General features: G+C 57.3%; 2 protein-coding genes across 6 annotated transcripts; one reads left to right on the top strand and one right to left on the bottom strand.

The window, feature by feature from the left end:
- Window positions 1-30: 30 nt before the first annotated feature.
- Window positions 31-18,554, bottom strand: UNC45A (unc-45 myosin chaperone A). Of its 4 annotated transcripts, none has more exons than XM_032345503.1 (23): window positions 18,422-18,553; window positions 14,700-14,866; window positions 14,290-14,500; window positions 13,400-13,807; window positions 13,059-13,220; window positions 12,772-12,808; window positions 12,309-12,484; window positions 10,296-10,388; window positions 9,745-9,912; window positions 8,371-8,539; window positions 7,913-8,083; window positions 6,233-6,404; window positions 5,329-5,629; window positions 4,443-4,537; window positions 4,105-4,246; window positions 3,591-3,731; window positions 3,302-3,429; window positions 3,083-3,149; window positions 2,529-2,642; window positions 2,202-2,317; window positions 1,265-1,382; window positions 1,005-1,160; window positions 31-850 (listed from the first exon to the last, which is right to left on the bottom strand). In XM_032345503.1, exons 4-23 carry the CDS (start codon window positions 13,448-13,450, stop codon window positions 593-595), a joined length of 2,835 nt encoding a protein of 944 aa, XP_032201394.1. In that variant the 5' UTR covers window positions 13,451-13,807; window positions 14,290-14,500; window positions 14,700-14,866; window positions 18,422-18,553; the 3' UTR covers window positions 31-592. The 4 variants fall into 4 exon arrangements, with proteins under 4 accessions (XP_032201394.1, XP_032201395.1, XP_032201396.1 ...); XM_032345504.1 differs by having other exon boundaries at window positions 14,290-14,471; XM_032345505.1 differs by having other exon boundaries at window positions 13,445-13,807; window positions 18,422-18,552.
- On the top strand, window positions 16,208-17,879 carry HDDC3 (HD domain containing 3). 2 transcript variants are annotated; one of them, XM_032345566.1, is made up of 4 exons: window positions 16,208-16,377; window positions 16,677-16,732; window positions 16,843-17,139; window positions 17,387-17,879. In XM_032345566.1, exons 1-4 carry the CDS (start codon window positions 16,266-16,268, stop codon window positions 17,438-17,440), a joined length of 519 nt encoding a protein of 172 aa, XP_032201457.1. In that variant the 5' UTR covers window positions 16,208-16,265; the 3' UTR covers window positions 17,441-17,879. The 2 variants fall into 2 exon arrangements, with proteins under 2 accessions (XP_032201457.1, XP_032201456.1); XM_032345565.1 differs by having other exon boundaries at window positions 16,210-16,377; window positions 16,843-17,083.
- Window positions 18,555-19,918: the final 1,364 nt, after the last annotated feature.

Below are 19,918 nucleotides of genomic sequence, written 5' to 3'. Positions count from 1 at the left end.
GACCAGCACTGAGGAGTCCAAAGCCATTGATTCCCACGCGACTGAATAGCTTTTTATTAGCTTCGTAGGTTTACCCTGATCCTCCAACAGAACTAGACAGCACTCAGCAAGCTCTGGGGTGAGCACTCAGCAGGCTCCGGGGTGAGGAATCCGTAGGATTCCTTCCGAAGAGCTAACTGCTGCGCACACAGCCAGACCTGGCTCCCGCTCCAGAGACTGGCCCACAGCCAGGTCCCTGCCGAGGGACAGGGCGCGCATTTGAGTCCCACATACTTTTTATTAAAGGGTCGGGTGGTCCCGCTGGCAGGCTCAGGTGAGGCTCCTAGCTGGTGCGGCTGCTGGATGTGCCCTTCCCAAGGCCGGGAACGTGCGGCCGGATTCCCAGCTGTCTACAGTAGTACACAAGGGCCCTGCTGCGTGAGGCTGGAGGCAGTGCTGGCAGAGCAGGGTCATGACTGCCCGTGGTCCCTGATTCAGCAGAGGACATCAGGGGGCAGCTAGGGAGGAGAGGCCAGTGTTCAGCATCCCAGCCCGCAGCAGCCAAAGCTGTGTCTGTCCTCTGCTGCAGCTTGTGTGTGCACAAGGCAGGCCCTCACTCTCCACCCTGGTTGGGTTTGATAAGCCCGTATTCCACTGCTTTCCCCAGGCAGGCTGCAGCAGCCCTGGTGACGGGACTCTCCTTGCCCTTAGCCAGCACCGACAGGATCTCCAGCACCTCGCTCTCCATGAGGGTGCCGGCGATCTCTTTCGAGGCCTCCACCATGTTCAGTGCCACCACCACACCCCGGTGCTGCAGCTCCTGGTTGGGGCTCAAGAGCAAGGCCTGCAGGATCTCCAGCCAGTGTGTGGTCTGCGGGGAACAGGGCAGTGTCACCAGTCACCACCGAGCAGCAGGCTCAAACCTGGCCGGAGCACTCCTGTGTGTCCCGGGATGTCCCCCCACCCGGGGCCATGCAGGGCGTTCCAGACCCGCCTCCCGTTCCCGGCCAAGAAGAGGCACTGACCACTTGGGGGATGCGGCTGCAGAGTGAGGGCCGCATGGAGGTGAGCATGGCCAGGCCCCCTGCCGCGGCCCGCCGCAGCAGCTCGTCGTCCTCACCGCTGTACAGCACCAGCAGCTTCAGCCTGTCATTGCCCTCAGCTTCAAAGAGGTCCTGTACCTGCGGCCACAGGGGAGGAGGGGACTGTGCGGGCTGCAGCAGAGCCAAGTGGGGCACGGGTGCCACCGCTCACCTGTCTGTCGTGACCCCCAGGCCGCCCTCACCTCCTTGCTCATGGCCAGGTTGCACATGCACTCCGTGGCTGCCCGGCGGATCATCTCGTGCTCCTCGAACATGTAGCCCTCGATCATGGGCACAGCCTTCTCCTTCAGGATCTTCTGCCTGCAGGGCCAGGGTGGAAAGGTCAGCAGCCTCAGCGCTCCCGCCTCCACCTCCGCCTCCCCATCCCTGAGTCCCCACGCAATCGAGCCCCAGGTCAAGGATCTCCCGGGCACCAGAGACCCTCCTGCACCAGGCATGAACTGCAGTGGCTTCCAGCGTCTTCAGCAAGCCTAGGACATAGCACGGGACCATGGAAAATGCTCTACAGCGGGAGTTCGGAGACCAGGGGGCTGCCGACAGGGATGCTAACATCTAACATTTAAGCTCGTACTAATTAACATATAATGTATTATTTGCCCCAAGGGTTGGACTCTCTTAATCCTCACCATGGCCCTACGGTGAAGGCGCAGGTACGCTTACTATCACTATCTTGCAGAAGAAAAAACTGAGGCTGAGTGCAGACAGGGAGCCCAATGTCACCGTTCGCGGTGACAGTGGACGCGTACCACTTGGCCACACCCCTGGGAGCGAGCCAGGTGCCACGTACTTAGGGCTTGTGTGTGTATTTTCTCATTTATTGCTCACTACCACTCCTGAGGGAGGGAGTGTGCCCATCCCATTCCACAGAGGGGAAAACTGAGGCACGGAGCAGCACTTGTTTGCGTTACACACTAGCGGCCAGTGGAGTCAGGATGCGAACCCAGGCGGTCGGACTCCAGGGCGCGCACCATCACCACCCCAGGCCTCACCCACAGGTGGACCGCGGTACGAGTCAGACCTCAGGGCCTGCCTCCCCAGGTACAGGGCCTGTGAGGCTCAAGTCAAGCCGTGACCGAAGACAGCTCTTCAAATTGGAAAGTGCTGTCCCGGGGACCTTACCGGAGCCTCTCACTGATCCCCGCCAGGTTCGTGAGAGCCATGAGTGCCTCGAAGTTCTGCAGGCCTGAGCAGTTGAGGTGCAGCAGGGAGACCAGGGGCCGGACCACCTCATAGATCTGCGGTACAGCCAGCTGTCAGGGCGCTCACCATCCCCACCGACCCGGAGGCGAGAGGCCACCCCCAGAGAGAAGGCTGCCCTCGCCACCCCGGGGCTCAGCACGGCCGCCACTTCCTGTCCGTCCCAAGGAGGAGCCAGAGCCCGGGTCAGAGGCCATCAGGGCCCAGTGCGGGGTAGGGGAGAGGCCAGGGTTGGGACAAGACACGCACCCGCTCGCCAGGAAAAGTCATCTCTGGGTTGGACGTGATGGTGAGCTTGGCGAGAGCCTGTGCTGCCTTTGTCTGGCCCACGTCAGTGCCCTCCAGCGCCAGCGGGAGCAGAGCCTGTGGGGACGAGCCGCCAGGGTCCGAGATGTGCCCTGGAGGGTAAGGCCCAAAGCACCAGCCCCCGAGCCCGGACAGGGGTTGGGGCTCACCTCTCTCCTCCCTCAGGCCTGTGACACTCCCTGCCCCAGACCCTCTTCCCCCCTCAGGCCTCTCCTTAAGCTGCCCAAACTCCTCCACACGCTTATTAAGGGCCGGCCGCGGCTTGGGCTGGGCCCCAGGCCACGCAGGAGAAAGGAGGAGAGTCGGGATCTGGGGCGGGGGGGGGGGGGGGGGGGGGGGGTGGGCGGGGTGGCACAGACCCGCCCCCGCCAGCATCGCTCACTTGGCAGGAGCACGTTCCTGCGGGTCCCTCGTACTGTGTTCTGGCCTCATCCCTGGTGTGGCAGCCACTGAGTCATGTTTTCTAGACCCTCGGGAAGGAGACTAAGCCAGCTTACCTTGCCGCCGCCCTGAGCCACCACCGTGCCGCGGTCCTCTACCTCGTCCACCAGCGCCAGGAAGACCCTGCGGGGAGACGGCGCGGGTGGGCGGGAGCCGGCTCTGGCCGACAAGACACCCCCGGGTCCGGGCTCGGTCACGGCCAGCGGCTCTGCAGGTGGCCCCGCTGCTCCTCCGCTCCCGAGTTCGGAGGTCTGGCGGCGCCGAGGCCGGCTCACCTGGACAGCAGCTCACGGCAAGAGCCGGTCAGCACAGGGCTCTCGGTCTTCACCATGCACGTCATGGCCGACACCACGCCCGCCGCCAGCAGCTTCTTCACCCGAGCCCGCACGAAAGCCGGCTTGTCCTGGGAAGGAGGCAGCTTAGCTTAGCAGAGGGGCCCTGGCTGACGGGACAGGGAGAGGGCGGCCTTCCTCGCGGCACAAACCGACGGACATGAATACAGAGGTAAGAGACCCGCTTCAACAGGAGGCTGCTACGGGTGCCCCGGGTCAAGGGCGCCCTCACCTTGGGGTGCTGCTCGGGCACATGTTGCTTGGCGTACTTGGCCAGCTCCACCATCTTGGGGTCGGGCTCCTCATAGTCGTAGCTGTTGGTACAGTTCACCAGCGCCGAGGCCACCGCAAAGAGCACCGACCTCTCCTCGGACTGCGGGCAGGACGGGGGCGGTCGGGGCGCCGTCCAGGGACAGAGCAGCACGGGACAAACGCTGCCCGGGCCTCCAAGTCTACCCTCGGCTGGACCACTGGGGCGCCAGGATGAATGGGGGAAGCTCCCAGGCCCAACCTGGCCCCAGACTCTGGGGGCTCACACCTGCAACCTCCCTAACTGCTCCAGAGACACTGTCCGGTCCGACGCTGCTCGTGCAGCCCCGGAGGCCCAGGCCACAGAGCGGCCCCGCGGGCTCCCAGCCCTCCTGCCCCCGCGCCACAGACGCCACTGACCAAGACCTGCCAAGAAAGCCTGGTCAATTCTAATCCCAGATTCTGTTCCCAGACGACTAGAGGAACCCAGGAGCTACCCTGCTGAGCTGGAACAGAGCCTTCAGGGCAGCCTCATCTTCCACAAACTCTTCCTTCACGTCAGCATCGAAGGTGAGGTAGGCCAGGCCCTCCACTGCCCAGCGCCGCGTGCCCGGGTCGATCTGGTCATTGCACAGCCACCTGGGGACACACGGGGGAGTGGGGATCGGGACAGGGGCGTGTCCCCTCTACACACGAAGCAGCACACATGGCAGAACTCAGGACGGTCTGCCTGGGGCACAGCAGGGTAGAGAGGAGGCCCTGCCCTCCACCCACAATTTTCTCTCAAGGCCGAGTTGACAGTCTGGTTGGGAGCCACAGCGACCAAATAACTCACTTTCGACACTGCTTGGCCAGTTTGAGAGTGGAGCCTTCAGCAAACTGCTTCATGCTAAAGTCTGTCCCTCCAGCCGAGCCGAGTTTACACAGGCCCTGCAGGAAGAGGCGAAAACCAGATGCTGGTCTCTAGGGATGGAGGTGGGCTGGGCTCCTCCTCATCTGGCATGGGCCCTCTCCCTGGCATGGTGCCAGGCCCTCTGCAGGCCACGCACAGCCCTACCAGGCTACCACCTAGAGATCTGGCAGCAAATCAGCTACTGGGGGGGGCGGTGTCAGGTGACACACATTGAGTAGAGACAGACATCCTGGACCCCAACCCCCCAGATCTGCACTGGGTTTGCTCTGTTTTTTTTCTGTGCCATACAGAGAGCTCTTTGTGGGTGGAGCCAAGACCTGTGTGGGGAGAGGCCCAGTGCCTCTGGCAAGAGAAGATCCTTCTGGGATGGAGAAACCCAGGACTAAGTGCCCTAAGAAGGACCAGCCTTCCCAAGGGCATGGTTGTAGCAGGCTTACGGGGACCAACCAGGGCCCAAAGCTCCAGCCCCTGGGCTACCTGGAGGCTAAGCCTTTCAACATGGCCCCTCTGACCAGCCTGGCCAACTAGCCTGGCCCAGCGGTCCTCCTGGAGCTTCTCCCACCGCCTCCAGACGTCAGCAAGTGCCATTCTGCATTCTCGGGGGTCCTGTCTGCACAAGGCTCATCCCTAACTTGACCATGAGCCCTGTGGTCAGGAGGAGCCAGGGCTCATGCCTCTGGCTTTGACATGGCCCTGCACATCCCATACTGCACCCGGCTGTGCTGGAGCCTCACCCTCCCATACCGGCCCCCCAGTGAACACCCTTGCCTGCAGGCTGGCCTGCCCAGCCCGGGCCTGCCCGGCTCACCACCAGCGCCCGGATGCGGATGCTGTCCTTCTCGCTGCGCTTGTACAGGTCCTTCAGCAGCGAGACGCCGTTAGCCGTGATGAACGAGGCCCGCTTGGCCTTGCCGGCCGCATGGATGAGAGCCTCCACGGCCACCAGCTGCTCCTCCTCCTGCTCAGAGGCGCACAGAGCGATCACGCTCTCCATGACGCCGCTCAGCTCCAGGGCCCGGTTGCCGGCTTCGCACGGGCCCTGCAGGAGGCAGGACACCGTCTGGATAGCCCGCAGCTTCCCGGCCAGCCCTTGGCCCTCGAACCAGCTCCTGAGGGGCACAAGGTGACAGCGGTCACACAAAGGCCAGCATAAGGAGATTCTCCTACCCCACCCCCTTTCTGTCCACCAGCCAGGCATCTGCACTACTTGGGCAGGAAGAGCAAAGCAAGCTGCCCCCGGGACGGCAAGCCCATGCCGCTGAGCACTGGCTGCCCAGCTTCTCTCGCTCAGCTCTTGGGCCTTCCCTGATCATGTAGCTGACCTAGGTGACTCTCGCTCACACCTTTTAGCTCCTTTCCTGCACTTATGACAACCCAAAACTGCTCTGCTCCTATCAGGATTTGTCCTCAGTCCCACCTGCAACCTCCTTAAGGGCAGGACTGTCGCGCTGCACTGCAGTGTCAGAACGGACACCCCAAAGGGCTCAGTCCACACAGGGCGTGCCCGAGAGCATTCGCTGTGGTGTAGAATGGAGAAAGAACATTCCCTGGGAAGGCCACTTTGGAAAAAGAAGTGGGCCTTGGGACCACTTTGGTCCCTGCAAGGCCTCCCTAAGGCTGCTCTCCTGATTGAAACCCTTTCATTGCTGTCCCTCCCTGAGGAGTGCGAACCCGTCGGCACCCCTGGCAGTGGGCCGGGCCGGCTCCCTTACCTGATGTAGTTCTCGCAGAGCCGGTGGAAATTCTCCCTCTCGGCGTCACACTTCAGGTCATCAAAGAGCTTGTTGAGCAGCACAGAGGCACTCATGCGGCTGTTCGCGGTCACCGCGAGCTCTCCAGGAGGCCCCTGCACAGAGCCTCCCACCTCCAGAATCTTCTTCAGGCCTGAAAAGACACCCTGCTATGAAAGCAGCAAAAGGCTGGCAAAGTGAGGAGGTTCCCTGGGAGGAGCACGGGCAAGCAGGGCCTCCCAGAGACGAGGGTACACAGCGTGGACAGTCGCATGCAGGGCAGGCTCGGAGAGCCGGGGGGGCTGCCGCCGCCTCCAGAAACAGTCATGGTGTCAGGAAGGGCCCTCGGAAGTGAGGACCGCATGCTGGCCCTGCCCATGGGGCCAAGTGCTCTGGGGCTTTGAGGTTCCTCATCTGTAACATTCAAGGGGAAGATAACACCCGGGCCTCACAGCATTAGGTGGACACCAAAAGATGAACACCTGAAAAACGTACTCATCGAGGGCCTTTGCCAAGTTTTCCTTATTTATCTTTTTTAAAGACTTTATTTATTCAGGCGCCTGGGTGGCTCACTGGGTTAAGCCTCTGCCTTCGGCTCAAGTCATGATCTCAGGGTCCTGGGATCGAGCCCCAGGCTCTCTGCTTAGTGGGGAGCCTGCTTCCCGTGGTACTTCCCACAAGTACTCTCTGCGTACTTGTGATCTCTGTCTGTCTAATAAATAAATAAATAAAATCTTAAAAAAAAAAAAAAAAAAAAAAGACTTTATTTATTTGACAGAGACCAAGAGAGAGACAGAACGCAACCGGGGAAGTGGTGGAAGGAGAAGCAGGCTTCCAGCTGGGCAGGGAGCCCGATGCGGGGCTCGATCCCAGGACCCTGGGATCATGACCAGAGCCGAAGGCAGACGCCTAACGACTGAGCCACCCAGGCTCCCCACCTTATTTATCTTTAAAGGGAAAAAAGAGTACTGTGAACTGATTTATGTATGTGTGCGTGTGTCTATGTATATGCGTATGTATGTACTTAATATCTTTTTGTTTTTTAAGTACTCTCTTTACCCAGTACAGGGTTTGAGCTCACACTCCCAAGGATCAAGAGTCCCATTTTTCAGGGGCACCTGAGTGATGCAGTCGGTTAAGCAGCTGAGTCTTGATTTTGGCTTAGGTCATGATCTCAGGGTCGTGATATCGAGCCTTGCATCTGGCTCTGTGCTCAGCAGGGAGCCTGCCTGAGCGTCTCTTCCTCTCCCTCTGCCCCTGTCCCTCCATCACAAGCGTGCTTTCTCTCAATCAATAAATCTTAAAAAAAAAAAAAAAAAAAGACTGCATGTTCCACTGAGGAGCCAGCCAGGCATCCCAAGAGGTGTGAATTTATATGGTGAACTTCTAAGTATTTTTCTCCAAGTACAAAGTAATGCACACTCACAGGGAAACACCTCAGATACAGAAAGCTCAACCAGCCTTCCCGCTGACGGGCTTGCCCGCCTGCTCGGTGCACACACATGTGCACACGGGCACGGCTGAAGGGTCTCCCCTTTCCTGAGACCACAGTGCAGGCCACAGGACATGCTTCAGTGCAGACACAGGGCTGGAACAATGACCCAAGCAAGACATAACAGGTACGCTCAGGGTCCTTCTCCCTCTTTAAAACTGATCTCCTACCTTGGTCAATGACCCAGAGCGTGAGGCTGTTGTTGGGGTCCTTCAGAGACTTCCGGGGCACTGCTTTAATCAGAAGGCTCAGAGCATTGTCCCGGCCTTGGCCAGAGACCCCCACCTCAGTCAGCAGCTCCAAGAGGTTACTGATGAGGATCTTGAGCTCTCGCGCAGGATCTGGCAATGAGAAAGCATCAGTGAACCCCACGGTGGCCCGGCCCTGCCTGACCCCGATCCCCCCAATAGGCCATGGAGACACAGGAAGGGGATCCCTGGGCTCCAGCCTTTCCTGTAGGTACCCTTCTCTGCAGGCTTCCAATCTAGAGTAAAATACTGCCACCAAGCCATATCCCTAAACAACCTGCAGCGGCCAGTGTGCTCCCCAAAGAGCTAGCTTGGCTGGCTCGGCCCCTTTCCCTCCACGATCGCAACACCCAAAGGACCGCAGACCTGCTTCTACTCACCCACGATGATGGCTCCTTCTTTGCCTCTGAAGCCTTTCTTGACGCCTTCCTTGAGGGCGTCGAATATAACCTGCAGGAGGTGGCAGGCAGCCAGGGACACAGCCTGGTTTTCCACGCCAAGGATGGAGACCACACGCCGCGTTCCCAGCACGCTCAGGGTTGCCACTGTCTGGGTGGGAGAGGGGGACAGAGCCTCCCGTTGGTGGAGGGCAGCCACAGAGATCCCTAACTGTGGGTGTGAGTGTGGCCAAAAGGGGAGAAAACATCTCGGTGGAAAGACCAGCTCCAAAGGGAATCAAAGTGGGCCTGACTGAGGATGTGACCCAGGGCAATGCCAGGATTATTTGTGGGAAAGGCTTCTAAGAGAAACATTCCAGAGGAATCCACCACTACCTCTCCTCAGCTTGTCAGAGCAGACAGGAACACTGCGGCCCGAGGAACAGCTGCTTTGGTTTGTGTTTCCCTAACAAGGAGCCCCAGAAGTCTGGACAAGCTCCATGACCCCAGGTCCAAGGACCCCTGGTTCCTTTCCAATGGTGACTCTGAGGCTCTGTCTGCACCCTCGGGATGTGGACATGCACGGAACGGACGGCAGAGCCTCTCCGTCCCATTTCTAAGCTAGATATCCCAGAGGCTCACCTGAAAGGGGCAGGAAAATTGAAAGAGGTGGATGGAATTCACATGGCTTTACCGTTCTTAGTTCTGGGAGACCCAGAAGTATAGACTGGGTTTGGCCTAAAGAGCTTTCATGGACTATCCCACAGCTCCATCCCTGATCTCGGAATTGTGGGCGCCTCTCAAAGGAACCAAGTGGTCAAGTCCCTTCCGCTGGGTCCAGCCAGCTCAGGTAAGAAGTACGGCCTGGACTCTGCCAGGGCAGGACTATTCTTGCACAAGTGTCTGTGCTGGACATGCGCTGTCTATACGGACAACCAGCTCAGGGTCAAGCCCCTCCTATCTGGTCCCTGTCTGAGTACAGATGTTCTGGGTGACATCACTGACCACATCACTGGCTGGAGGACACTCCTGCAGGGGAAACGTCAGTTTGATGGTTGGAGAACGATGGGGGCCCCTTTCCTTGCAAGACCTTGCTTTTATTGCACAATGAGTGAGTCCGAACGAGGAGTCTCTGAGCTGGCTCCAGGACAGCCTACTGAAAGCACGGGCTCAGGGTGTCCGTGGGCTCCTTTCACTTTTTACAAGCCCCAGTTCATCCCAAATCATGATGGGTTTTTTGGGAGCCATTTTAATTTTTCCCCTCATGATGTGTCCCCTTGTATTCCACCTTCTATTCTTCTGGGAATACAGAGTGGATCGTGGCAGGGTGGTGGGTGCACGGACCGTGGTAGTAGCCAGCCCCGCCGCCCCACCTACTCGTGACTGGTGCTCCGAGCAGATGCCGACTAGGGTGCGCAGAGCCGCCAGCATCAGGTCAGCCTCGCCCGTGTCCAGCAGGCGCTGCAGGAGCTCAACCCCGTTGCTCCGGAAGATCTTCTCAGCCCCAGCATCCTCCCGGGCCAGCACCACCAGGTTCTGGGAAGCCTACGTCAAAGGAAGCGCACCATCCCGTGGACGCTACCCATGGCACGGGCCGGGGCGAGCAGCGAGCCAGAGCGCTGGACCGCACTGCTTCCATTCAGCGGCTGAGCGACCCGGGTCATAAACGGAACCTCTGTGAACTTCAGTTTCCTCCAGTAAGGAAGGGAAAGGACACACGCAGGCCCTAGGCCCTGTAGGTTCTCGCTCAGGCTCTGGGAGCCCGACTGCATGACCTGAGGAGCACAGGGCAGCACAGCAGGCCAGCAGCGGCTGGTGGGCCAACACCGCTCACGGCGAGGGCACCGCTGGGGCAGGGACAGGGGGCTGGGGGAAGGGGGCAGCTGTAGTGGGAGTCCCGCCCCCACTCGCTCGGCCCAGACCTATACCTTTTGCTTCTTCTCGGTGCCTTTCTCTTGTGGGTCCAACAGTATCTGAAACATCTGCTCCACTTTGGCATCCGTCGAGGACATGTATCGCACCTACGACAAACCAGCGAGGCGCGGGGGAGGTCCCTCTTGGAGCCAAAGACGGCGCATTCCCTGTGTGCTCTCTTCCGCTCATCCCGGCGCCTGGCTCGTGTCCTCAGGAGGCACAGCTAGGACATCTGGGCCGCGGGCTCACCCCACGCTACCTTGGGCAGGAAGAGACTCGCCTGGCAGCTTCACCCAAACTTCCCGCGGCTGTTTTCCCTCCTGAGCTACTTCCCACTCGGGCAGCAGGGGCGGTGCTAGTGCCGAAGGCGGTGCCGTTCAGAAGGCAAGGCACCCTGGGAGCCACAGGGCCACCGCCTCCCTGAGGAGCCATCCATGTCGTGGCAGCATGGATGTTGTGCCCCTGGCCCTCAACCCAGCACGGACACCTGCAGCAGGGGAGCCAGCAGGTCAGGAGGTAGCTTTCAGAGGCTCCAGCATTCTGAAAACTTAAAAATAACCTGATGGACCAAGATCACCCTCGGCCCTCTCCCTCCCTAGGGCCCAGGGCATGGGTGGTGGCACGTACCCAGCATGTGTGCTATTCCCCGCATCCCCCTTTGCATCCATGGCAGACATGACCAATCAGTCGTGCATGGGGCGCTCTGCTAGGCCCGCCAACCTGCTTCCTCATCCATCTCAACACAGGGCTCTAGGCAGCTCCTGCTGACCAGAGCTGCACAGAGCAGAAACAACCTGCCTTCCCACATCTCAGCATTTCTATAAGGCATCTGCCAGCGCATTCCCTGCTCTCCCTGGGACAGCGTTGTAACATCATGGGATCTGGTTAATTTAAGCTGGGCTGTGTTCATGATGGGCTTTAGACTTCTTTCTCCTACAGTAACTGTTTTTTTTTTTAAAGATTTTATTTATTCATTTAACAGACAGAGATCACAAGTAGGGAGAGAGGCAGGCAGGGGGTGGGGGTGGGGAACAGGCTCCCCGCTGAGCAGAGAGCCTGATGTCGGGTTCAATCCCAGGACCCTGAGATCATGACCTGAGCCGAAGGCAGAGGCCTAACTCACTGAGCCGTCCAGGGGCCCCCTAAAGTAACTTTTAACGTATATACTATGCAAACAGTGTCTCTTTCTATATTACGGAATTAATGGATGAAGCAGCAGCTCTGAAAAACTCCATCAATCTCCCTCCGTTCCCCAGGGCTCATGCTGTTACCATTCTGATGCATTATCTCTGAAAATAGTTTTCTTCATATTTACACGCCCAAGTGGGCCCACAGAAGAAAACATGGTACTGTTTTGAGGGTGCACATGAGGTATTATGTCAACATGAACAGTATCCTCCCATATGTGTTACAGCATACTTGGCTTTTTTCATTTAAGAAGTTGTCTCTTTCCACGACTATACATGGATGTCTATAAATCTACCTACTCCTGGTAGCTGTGACACAGGGGTCCACAGTAAGGGGAGCACCCCATTTATTAAGCCACTCCCCTATCGCTAGGCAGTTAGCCAAGCTCCAACTTCATATTACAATAAACAAGGCTGAAATAAACATACACATGCCTGCTTGTGTACACGGTCAAGGCTTCTTCAGGGGAGACAGCAAATAAACATACTGGATCACAGGATACGCTCATTTAAAATTTTAAGAGCTATGTTCAGGTGCTCCCCGAAGGAGCTGTACCAATATGCACCAACTCCAGCACTCATGATCGAGCCTGCCACTTAAGCGTCTGCCTCCCTTCTTCTAGCAAAGTGTACATACTTTAAAAGTTTGCCGAACAGACCACCGAAAAGACAGCATCTGGCTGTTATTTTCACTTGCTTCTCCCTAACCACTAGCAAGGCTGAGCTTCATTCCAAAAGCTTGTTTGCCATCAGTATCTCCTGTTTACATCCTTTGCCCAGATCCATTTACCAGTGTCCCTCTACCACCTGTCAAAGCCTCTCTCTCAGTCATTCACGTACCTTCTCCTGAATCTGGCCGCCGATGTTCCTCAGGGCCTCCTGGAAAACTCTGTTCTTGGGTTCCAGGCTCACACATCTCTGCAGGTCAAGGACAGCCTGATCAAGGCGGCCCAACTTCTCTAGGGCTTGGCTGCGCCGGTAAAGGGCTTTGACATCTCCTCCGTCCTTTTCGATGGCTGAGCACAAACGGGAGCTCTGTCAGCACCCATGAGGCCACCGTCTCCAGGCAAAAGCAGTAAGGAAAGGTCTCGAGGGCCCGAGGAAGGTGGGGGGACAGATGTGGGACTCAGTATTCCAGCCTCAGAAAGGTGAGGGTAGCTGCAGAGAAGGAAACGCCCAAGGAAGTGGGAAAGAGAGAAGGCAGAAGTGTTTCTGGGGCCAAAGGGAAAGGAAAATGTGAAGGTGCAGTGGAACCAGAGTCCTTGCCCACCACAGCTCCACACCACAGCCCACAGTCTCCTACCTTTGGATGCCTCGGTTTCTGCTTTGTCGTAATCTTCCTGTAAGAAAAGGAGCAGGAGCTTGAGAGGCTGGTCGTCTTCCTTTCAGGGCACTAGCTGGGCAGCAGGGCTGTGCTCTAGTAGCCACTCAAATCCCCACCACCCGGAGGCCCAAAAAGACATCAGACAAGTAAGTGGAGGTGGCCTGGGAAGGTGAACACCCAGCCAGGACCCAAACAGCAGCAAGATGGTCAAACCGGGCCCAGGCAAGGCAGAGGAGGAGCAGAGGAAGAGCAGCAGGCTCCCTCACCAGCTTCAGGTGACAGGCGGCCCGGTTTCGGTGCAGAATGGCCTGGTCCTGGGGCGTAGCGCCCAGACCTAGGGCCTGAGTGTAGGCCGTCAGGGCACCCTCGTAGTCCCCGCATTTGAACAGCTCGTTGCCCTCCTTTCGCAGCTGCTCCACCGCACTGGCCTGTGGAGGGAATGGGTGGAAACGCTGGGGGTGGGCTCAGGCCAGGGTCAGGGAGCTGGGAGACAAGAGACCGGGGGGGCAGGGGCAAGTCCCATGGAGGGCCAAGACGGGGAGAAGGAGGCCGGGGTATGGTCAGAGCACGTGGGAAGTGGTGATGGAACGGGAGGACCCGTACGCACCCCGGGGGCTACGGGCCGGGGCTCGGGGGTGCCTGGACCACTCACAGTCATCGCGGAGAGAGGGCGTCCAGGACGCGCGCAGGCGCAGTCTCTGGGGCGGAGTGGGACCAGGCTAAGGAATCGGGCGTCGGCTGCCCCGCCCCGGTCTGCGTCAGAGGCGGAGGCAGAGAAGGGGCGGGAGCAAGGAGAGAGCGCGCCGGTGGGCGGGGCTCTGATCCGCGCGGCAGATCCTAGTCCGTCCCCACCGGGACCTGCAGGGGGCGCGCGGCGGAGGACCGAGAGGAAAGACGGCTGGGGCGCCGGCGCCGGCCCCCGCCCCGACCGCGGCAGAAGTGCACGAGGTCGGCAGTCATCAGGGCCACGAGCAGCAGGGTATAGAGGCCCAGGGCTAGGAGCGGACCCCGACCCCTGTAGGAGAGGAGAGAGTATTAGGATGCTGGCCCCAGCCGCGCGCTTGCTGCTGCAGCCTGTCGGTTACAGAGCCCTTGAGAGTCGGAGAAAGCTCGGGACACCCCTCTCCCCCGATCAATGTAGAATTCGTAAATAGAAATTCAGGGGATCACAGATGCCATGAAGCCATCCATGGACAGATTTAGTTTTGAAAACCCCGACTATAATGGATGTAATCCACGGACTGCAAGATCCTCTCGGTCTGACACCTGTCCCACCTGACCCCAGCCCCACAGTGCACGCAATGGCTCCCTGTTTACCCGCTTACACAGCCCCCTGAACTTCCTTTCACAGAACTGTTTGTAATTGTGTATTCACGCGATTTTCTGTTTGAGGTCGGCCCCTCCACTCGTCTGTATGCTACAAACTTCCCGCCCCAGGAATGAAAAACAGAGCTTGTTTGCCAGTGTTCCGGGGGTTCTGGGGTTTGGAGTTCTCACCTGAGGATGGGTGGAGGCGGAAGGCTGGACAGGTTGACCTGGTACAAGGCCTCAAATTCAGCCTGGGTGCAGCAGGAGCCCCCTGCAGCCTGCAGGTGGCAGCAGAAGGCTTCCTCCGGGGTATCCGAGAGTCGAGGACAGAAAAAACCGGGGTAGCGGCGGCCATCAGCATCCCAGGTGGTCTGGCACAAGTGAGGGTGGTGGGCCAATGCTGAAGGGGGGAGCAAGGGGGCTGGAGACTGGCAAGAATGGTCTGCCCACACCCAACTCCATCCCTCTGGAGAGTGAAAATGATCAGCCCTTATCAAAAGGGCAGACGCCCTTCCTCCCCACTGGCTCCCCAGAGCAGCTCATACCCTGCTGAGCTGGTAGGGGCCTGAAGAGGGGTGCGTGCAGAGGAGACTGGGTACCTGAGAGAGAGGTCGGCTGAGCAAGCGTCGCCCAGCTGAAGAGCAGCAGCAGCCCCACGGTCAGGCCAGTCAGCAAAAGGCCTAGCCTCCTTTGAAAGCCCATGAGAGGTCACGTCCACCTGAGCGCTGGTCTTAGGAACCCCAACATCTCTCTTTCTAAGCCATGGCTGCAGAGAGTAGGAAAATAAAAATCAAAACCGCAAGGCCCCTGGGCGCCATGAACACAAACCTGAAGCTTCTACCACAGACCTCTGGAGGCGAAAGTGACTGAGGTTCTATTTTCTGTTGGAAAACGTGGGGACTGTGTCTCCATCTGCCTAAGGTTTTCCGAACTGAATGGGAAAAGGTTCAGAAAACTAGAGCTCAGAATGAGGCACGAGAGGGAAGTCGAGCCATTAGGCTGAAAAAGAGATAAAGCCAGATATGTTTCTCTCTACCCACTCTCAATTTCCAGGCAGCTGTGGAAGCCCTGGGAATTCTGGTCGTTCCATTTCAGGCCCCAGGGACCTTAGTTACAGCGTTTGGAGCTTCCCTCCCTAACTTCTGCATCATGGCAACCACTAAGACTAGCTGCAAAACAAGGGCGAGTCCTTCCATTAGCTTTTCCCTTGAGCCCTTGTCTGCCCCAGCTACCAGCCGAAACACAGAAGCTACCAGTCTGATTGGAGTACTGTACTTCGCAAACCAGTTCACAGGAAAAGCTCTTCCAGGGTCTCTAGTTCTCTCTTACCCCTTAAACCTCATAGCAGCCATCTGCTGAGACAGGGATTTTCTCTAGAAGGCCCAAGGCCACCAGCCAGCAGTGCTGTTATTCCAGAGTCTGTGAAGACCTGACTGATGTCATGCTCCCAGAACAGCATGACAGCAGTTATCATCTGAGGGGCGCACAGCAGGTGTCTAGGGACTGAAGCAGGAACACTGATGGTACAAGAAAGAAATGCAGCACCCGAGAACAAAGAAGACAGTTCTCGCAGAAACATCACTGCTGTCTGGGAGTCTAACCCTGAAGCAGTTAGGCAGGCTGCTAGTGTAAGTTCCAGTTTCCAGAGGGTCAGGCTGTAGGGTCTTCTGGGCCCAAAAGTGAGGCTCCCACGCCCATCCCAACCAGTTCCTCCCTGCAGGGAAAACCATTTTTAGAGCACTTTGAGAATTTTCAGAACATTGACATTGAAGACTGTCTTTTCACAGGACGAGAGGATCCTTTTGGAGGACGTTGCCTTTGACCCTAGGAGGCTGGGTGAATTGCCCTTCCTCCAAGGCCAATAGTCCCCGGATTTCTGACCCGGATCTGGCACTCTGTGAGAATACTGTCTTATTTCTTGTTTGTCTTCCTCCTTCGCCGAGACTGTGGGTTCTCAGAGAGGCCGGCCATGTCCTTCTTGCACCCACAGCGGAGCAGCTCCCCTCACCAGCTGGTCTCTCCGCCAGGGTGTCAGCTCCCCAGAAACCAGCCTGTCTGGGTCGGACTCCACAGTCACCGGCCTCCGCGGCGCCAGGGGGCGCTGTGGACGCTCTGTCTGGGTTCAAGGGGCTCCTGGGACGTCAGTCGCCAACCCCACGCGCGCGATGGGCTCCGAGGCGGCGCAGCTGGTGGAGGCTGCGGACTTCGCGGCTCGCAAGCACCGACTGCAGCGGCGGAAGGACCCCGAAGGGACCCCCTACATCAACCACCCTATCGGTGGGCGCGTCGCCCGGGGAGCAGCCGCAGCGGTGTCTAGGGGGTGGGGACCGGGAAGGGAACGCGGAGGGCCTACGCCTCATTGAGTACCTACATTGTACCGGGCTTTGTGCTGGGCACTTTTCGTGTTTAAGCCTCGCGGCAACGCGGGACGGTAGGCATGGTTGTTCCTCTGCACAGATGACACGCAAAGAGAGTAAAGGTCATCTGGCTAGTGACAGGCCACATCTGGCTCTGCAAAACCCGCAGCACGCAGCCTGGGGCTCCCTCAGGTCTGACTTCCTGCTTTGCCCCGTCAGGTGTGGCTCGGATCCTGACCCATGAGGCGGGAATCACTGACATTGCGGTGTTACAGGTAACTCCCCTCGTTCTTTCCTCGGAGGCTAGGGTGGGGATCAGGGACCCCACTCGGCCCTGGGCAGCCCTTGCCTGGAGTCACAGGACTAAGGGGAAGCCTGTCCCCAGGCAGCCCTGCTCCATGACACAGTGGAGGACACAGACACCAGCTTGGATGAGGTGGAGCGGCACTTTGGGGCGCAAGTGCGGCGGCTGGTGGAGGAGGTGACAGATGACAAGACTATGCCCAAGCTGGAGAGAAAGCGGCTGCAGGTGGAGCGCGCACCCCACAGCAGCCCCGGGGCCAAACTGGTGAAGCTGGCAGACAAGCTGTACAACCTGAGGGACCTGAATCGCTGCACCCCAGAGGGTACGCTCCCCCACCTCCGGGGGAAAGGGGGAGGTGTCCACCTTCTGGAGGCACAGGTTGGTTAGTTCCCGGGGGAGAGGGGGAAGAGCCTGGGCCTTCTAGTTGGTTCCCCCAGCTAATCCTACTAGCCCACTCGGATCTTGCGCACCGTGGAAGTGCAACAGCTGGGTCAAGGGGACGTTTTCAGGACAAATCCCAGTGGGAGCTCCTCTCGTGGCCCTGCAGCAAGCCCTCCAGGAAGTGGGCAGAAGGCAGTGCTATCCTGGATGCCATGTGAGAGGTTTTCTGCCCATTCTCATGCAGGATGGTCTGAACATCGAGTCCAGGAATACTTCGAGTGGGCAGCGCAAGTGGTGAAGGGGCTTCAGGGAACAAACCGACAGCTGGAAGATGCTCTAAAGCAGCTTTTTAAGGAGCGGGGGCTGACGCTCTGAGTGGTCCTTGGAGCCATCAGGGGCCCAAACTCCAGCCTTGGCCAGGCCAGAAAGATTTCCTGTTCCCGCCTTTCGGTGCCTCTCCATCTCCCTCCCTGACTGGTTCAGCCCAGATACAAGAGGCCAAGAGACACTTGCATCTTCTCACTCTGAATGTGTCCTGCTGACTCAGCTGAGCCCTGGATTGTGGAAATCAGATGGAGCCCATCTGATCCTAATGCACTTAACTGCCCTTTTCTCCAGGCTTGGGTCTGTTTGCTATTCTGTATGAGCGAACTCTGGCCCCTCAGGGACTTGGGCTTCCATAAACACTAGTTCATAAGTCATTATGTAAAAATAAAGCATTTTGGGTAAAGCTTTAAGTTCTTGCTGCTCCTTCCCCAGCCTGCTGAATGGGGAGCAGGTAGGCGGGATACCTGCTCTTGGACGTGGCAGGGAGCCGACTGCGTGCCCCCAGGGACAGGTCAGGGTCCCGACCCCTCCCCGCCGAGCCTGGCTTCCTTATCAGTGAGATAGGCTGTGTAATTACTAGGGTTAGACTAGGTCACGTGTCAGACAGAGCCTGACCCGAAGGTGTTTAAGAAATGGTTAACAGTCTTCCTCCTTTAAGAAGGTTGGTGAAAGGGCGCCTGGGTGGCTCAGTGGGTTAAGCCGCTGCCTTCGGCTCAGGTCATGATCTCGGGGTCCTGGGATCGAGTCCCGCATCGGGCTCTCTGCTCAGCAGGGAGCCTGCTTCCCTCTCTCACTCTCTCTCTCTCTGCCTGCCTTTCCATCTACTTGTGATTTCTCTCTGTCAAATAAATAAATAAAATCTTAAAAAAAAAAAAAAAAGAAGGTTGGTGAAAAAAAGGAAAAAAGTTGGACGGAATGACAGATGTTTTGGAAAGGAATGCCACCTGCTTACCAGCAACAACAGGACAGGGCCCGTGAGGGTGCTGCGAGTCCCTCACATCCCAGACTGCCCAGGAAACTCGTCGCCCTGCGCAGCCCATCCCAGATCTCAGCCCCAACACGCCGGATCCTTTGGTTACTAAGAGACGCGAACTTCCGGTCGTTTCCGGAAGTGGCCCCGAGGCGGCCCCACGCTCGGAGGCTGTGGTGGGCGGGGCCTGGGAGAGGCGGCTGCCCGCTCCGTGGCGTCGGTGCGCTGGGGGGCTGCAGGTGACGGATTTCTGGTCGCCGCTAGCCAGAGTTATTAGCCCCTTGGAAAGGGCACACCTGGGGAAGGAGGAAGTGGTTAGGTCAAAAGCCATTTCGCGCTCGACCACGGTGTTTATTTGCCCAAAGAAGGCTCCCGTGCAGTTTCTGCAGGAAAAAATGGTGAAGGGCCCCAAGAAGGCGACTTAAAAGGAAATGAGTTTCAGGGTAGTCCCACGTAAACGGATAAGGAAAGTGAAAAAATTCAGTGCAATCCTCTAAGGCTGGCCTGGATGAGGTCTGTTTTGGAGAATTATGGTTTTGGTTTAATAAGTTATTTGGGGGAGGCAGAATTACAGGATTTTTAAAAACTTTATTCCTTACACTTAAATAAATATATTTACATATATACTTCTATATAAATAATGTTAGTAAATCAATAATTTGTTAATAGTATAGTAGTACTTTATACATTGATAGTATATTTATTACTATACTATTTATATATGCAAAACCTGCAGTTTATATATTTAATATCAAAATATGTAATCTGCAGCTTTTAAGTGGCTTAAAATGAAGGTTTCAGGACATTTAATAAAAATTCCATTACTTACAGAATGCCAGGGGTATTTGTCTCACAGGGTGCTAGATGTTGTACAAAAGAACCTTTCCATAGGTGTTACTTCATCTGTTCTGTATAATAACCAGATAAGGCAGTGCTGGGAAGGGATATTCTCATTTTACAGAGACAAAACATGAAGCTCAGGGAGGTGAAAAGACTTATTAATGGCCAAACAGATGGGGCAATGACAGAGTAAGGACAAGTTCCTTTTTTACCACACTATTGGGCCTTTAAAACTTTTGTTTATTTACCTTTAAAAAAAAAAAAAAAAGATTTTATCTGCAAGGAATGCCTGGGTGGCTCAGTCATTAGGCATCTGCCCTTGGCTCAGGTCATGATCCTGGTGTCCTGGGATCGAGCCCCATGTCTGGCTTCTTGCTCAGCAGGGAACCTGCTTTTCCCGCTCCAGCTCCCCTATGCTTGTGCTCCCTCTCTCACCATCTCTCTCTCTCATAAATAACCTTAAAAAAAAAAAAAAAAGGTTTTATTTGAGACAGTGAGAGGGAGAGCACAAGCAGGAGAAAGGGCATAACGTCTAAGCAGACTCCCCAGTGAGAGGGGAGCCTGACGCAGGCTCAGTCTCACAACCCATGAGATCAGGACCTGAGTCAAAATTGAGAGTCCGACACTTAACGGACTGAG

This window comes from Mustela erminea, chromosome 5 (assembly GCF_009829155.1).
Source record: "Mustela erminea isolate mMusErm1 chromosome 5, mMusErm1.Pri, whole genome shotgun sequence".
NCBI classification, from domain to species: domain Eukaryota; kingdom Metazoa; phylum Chordata; class Mammalia; order Carnivora; family Mustelidae; genus Mustela; species Mustela erminea.
This window is presented reverse-complemented; position numbering and strand designations above follow the sequence as displayed.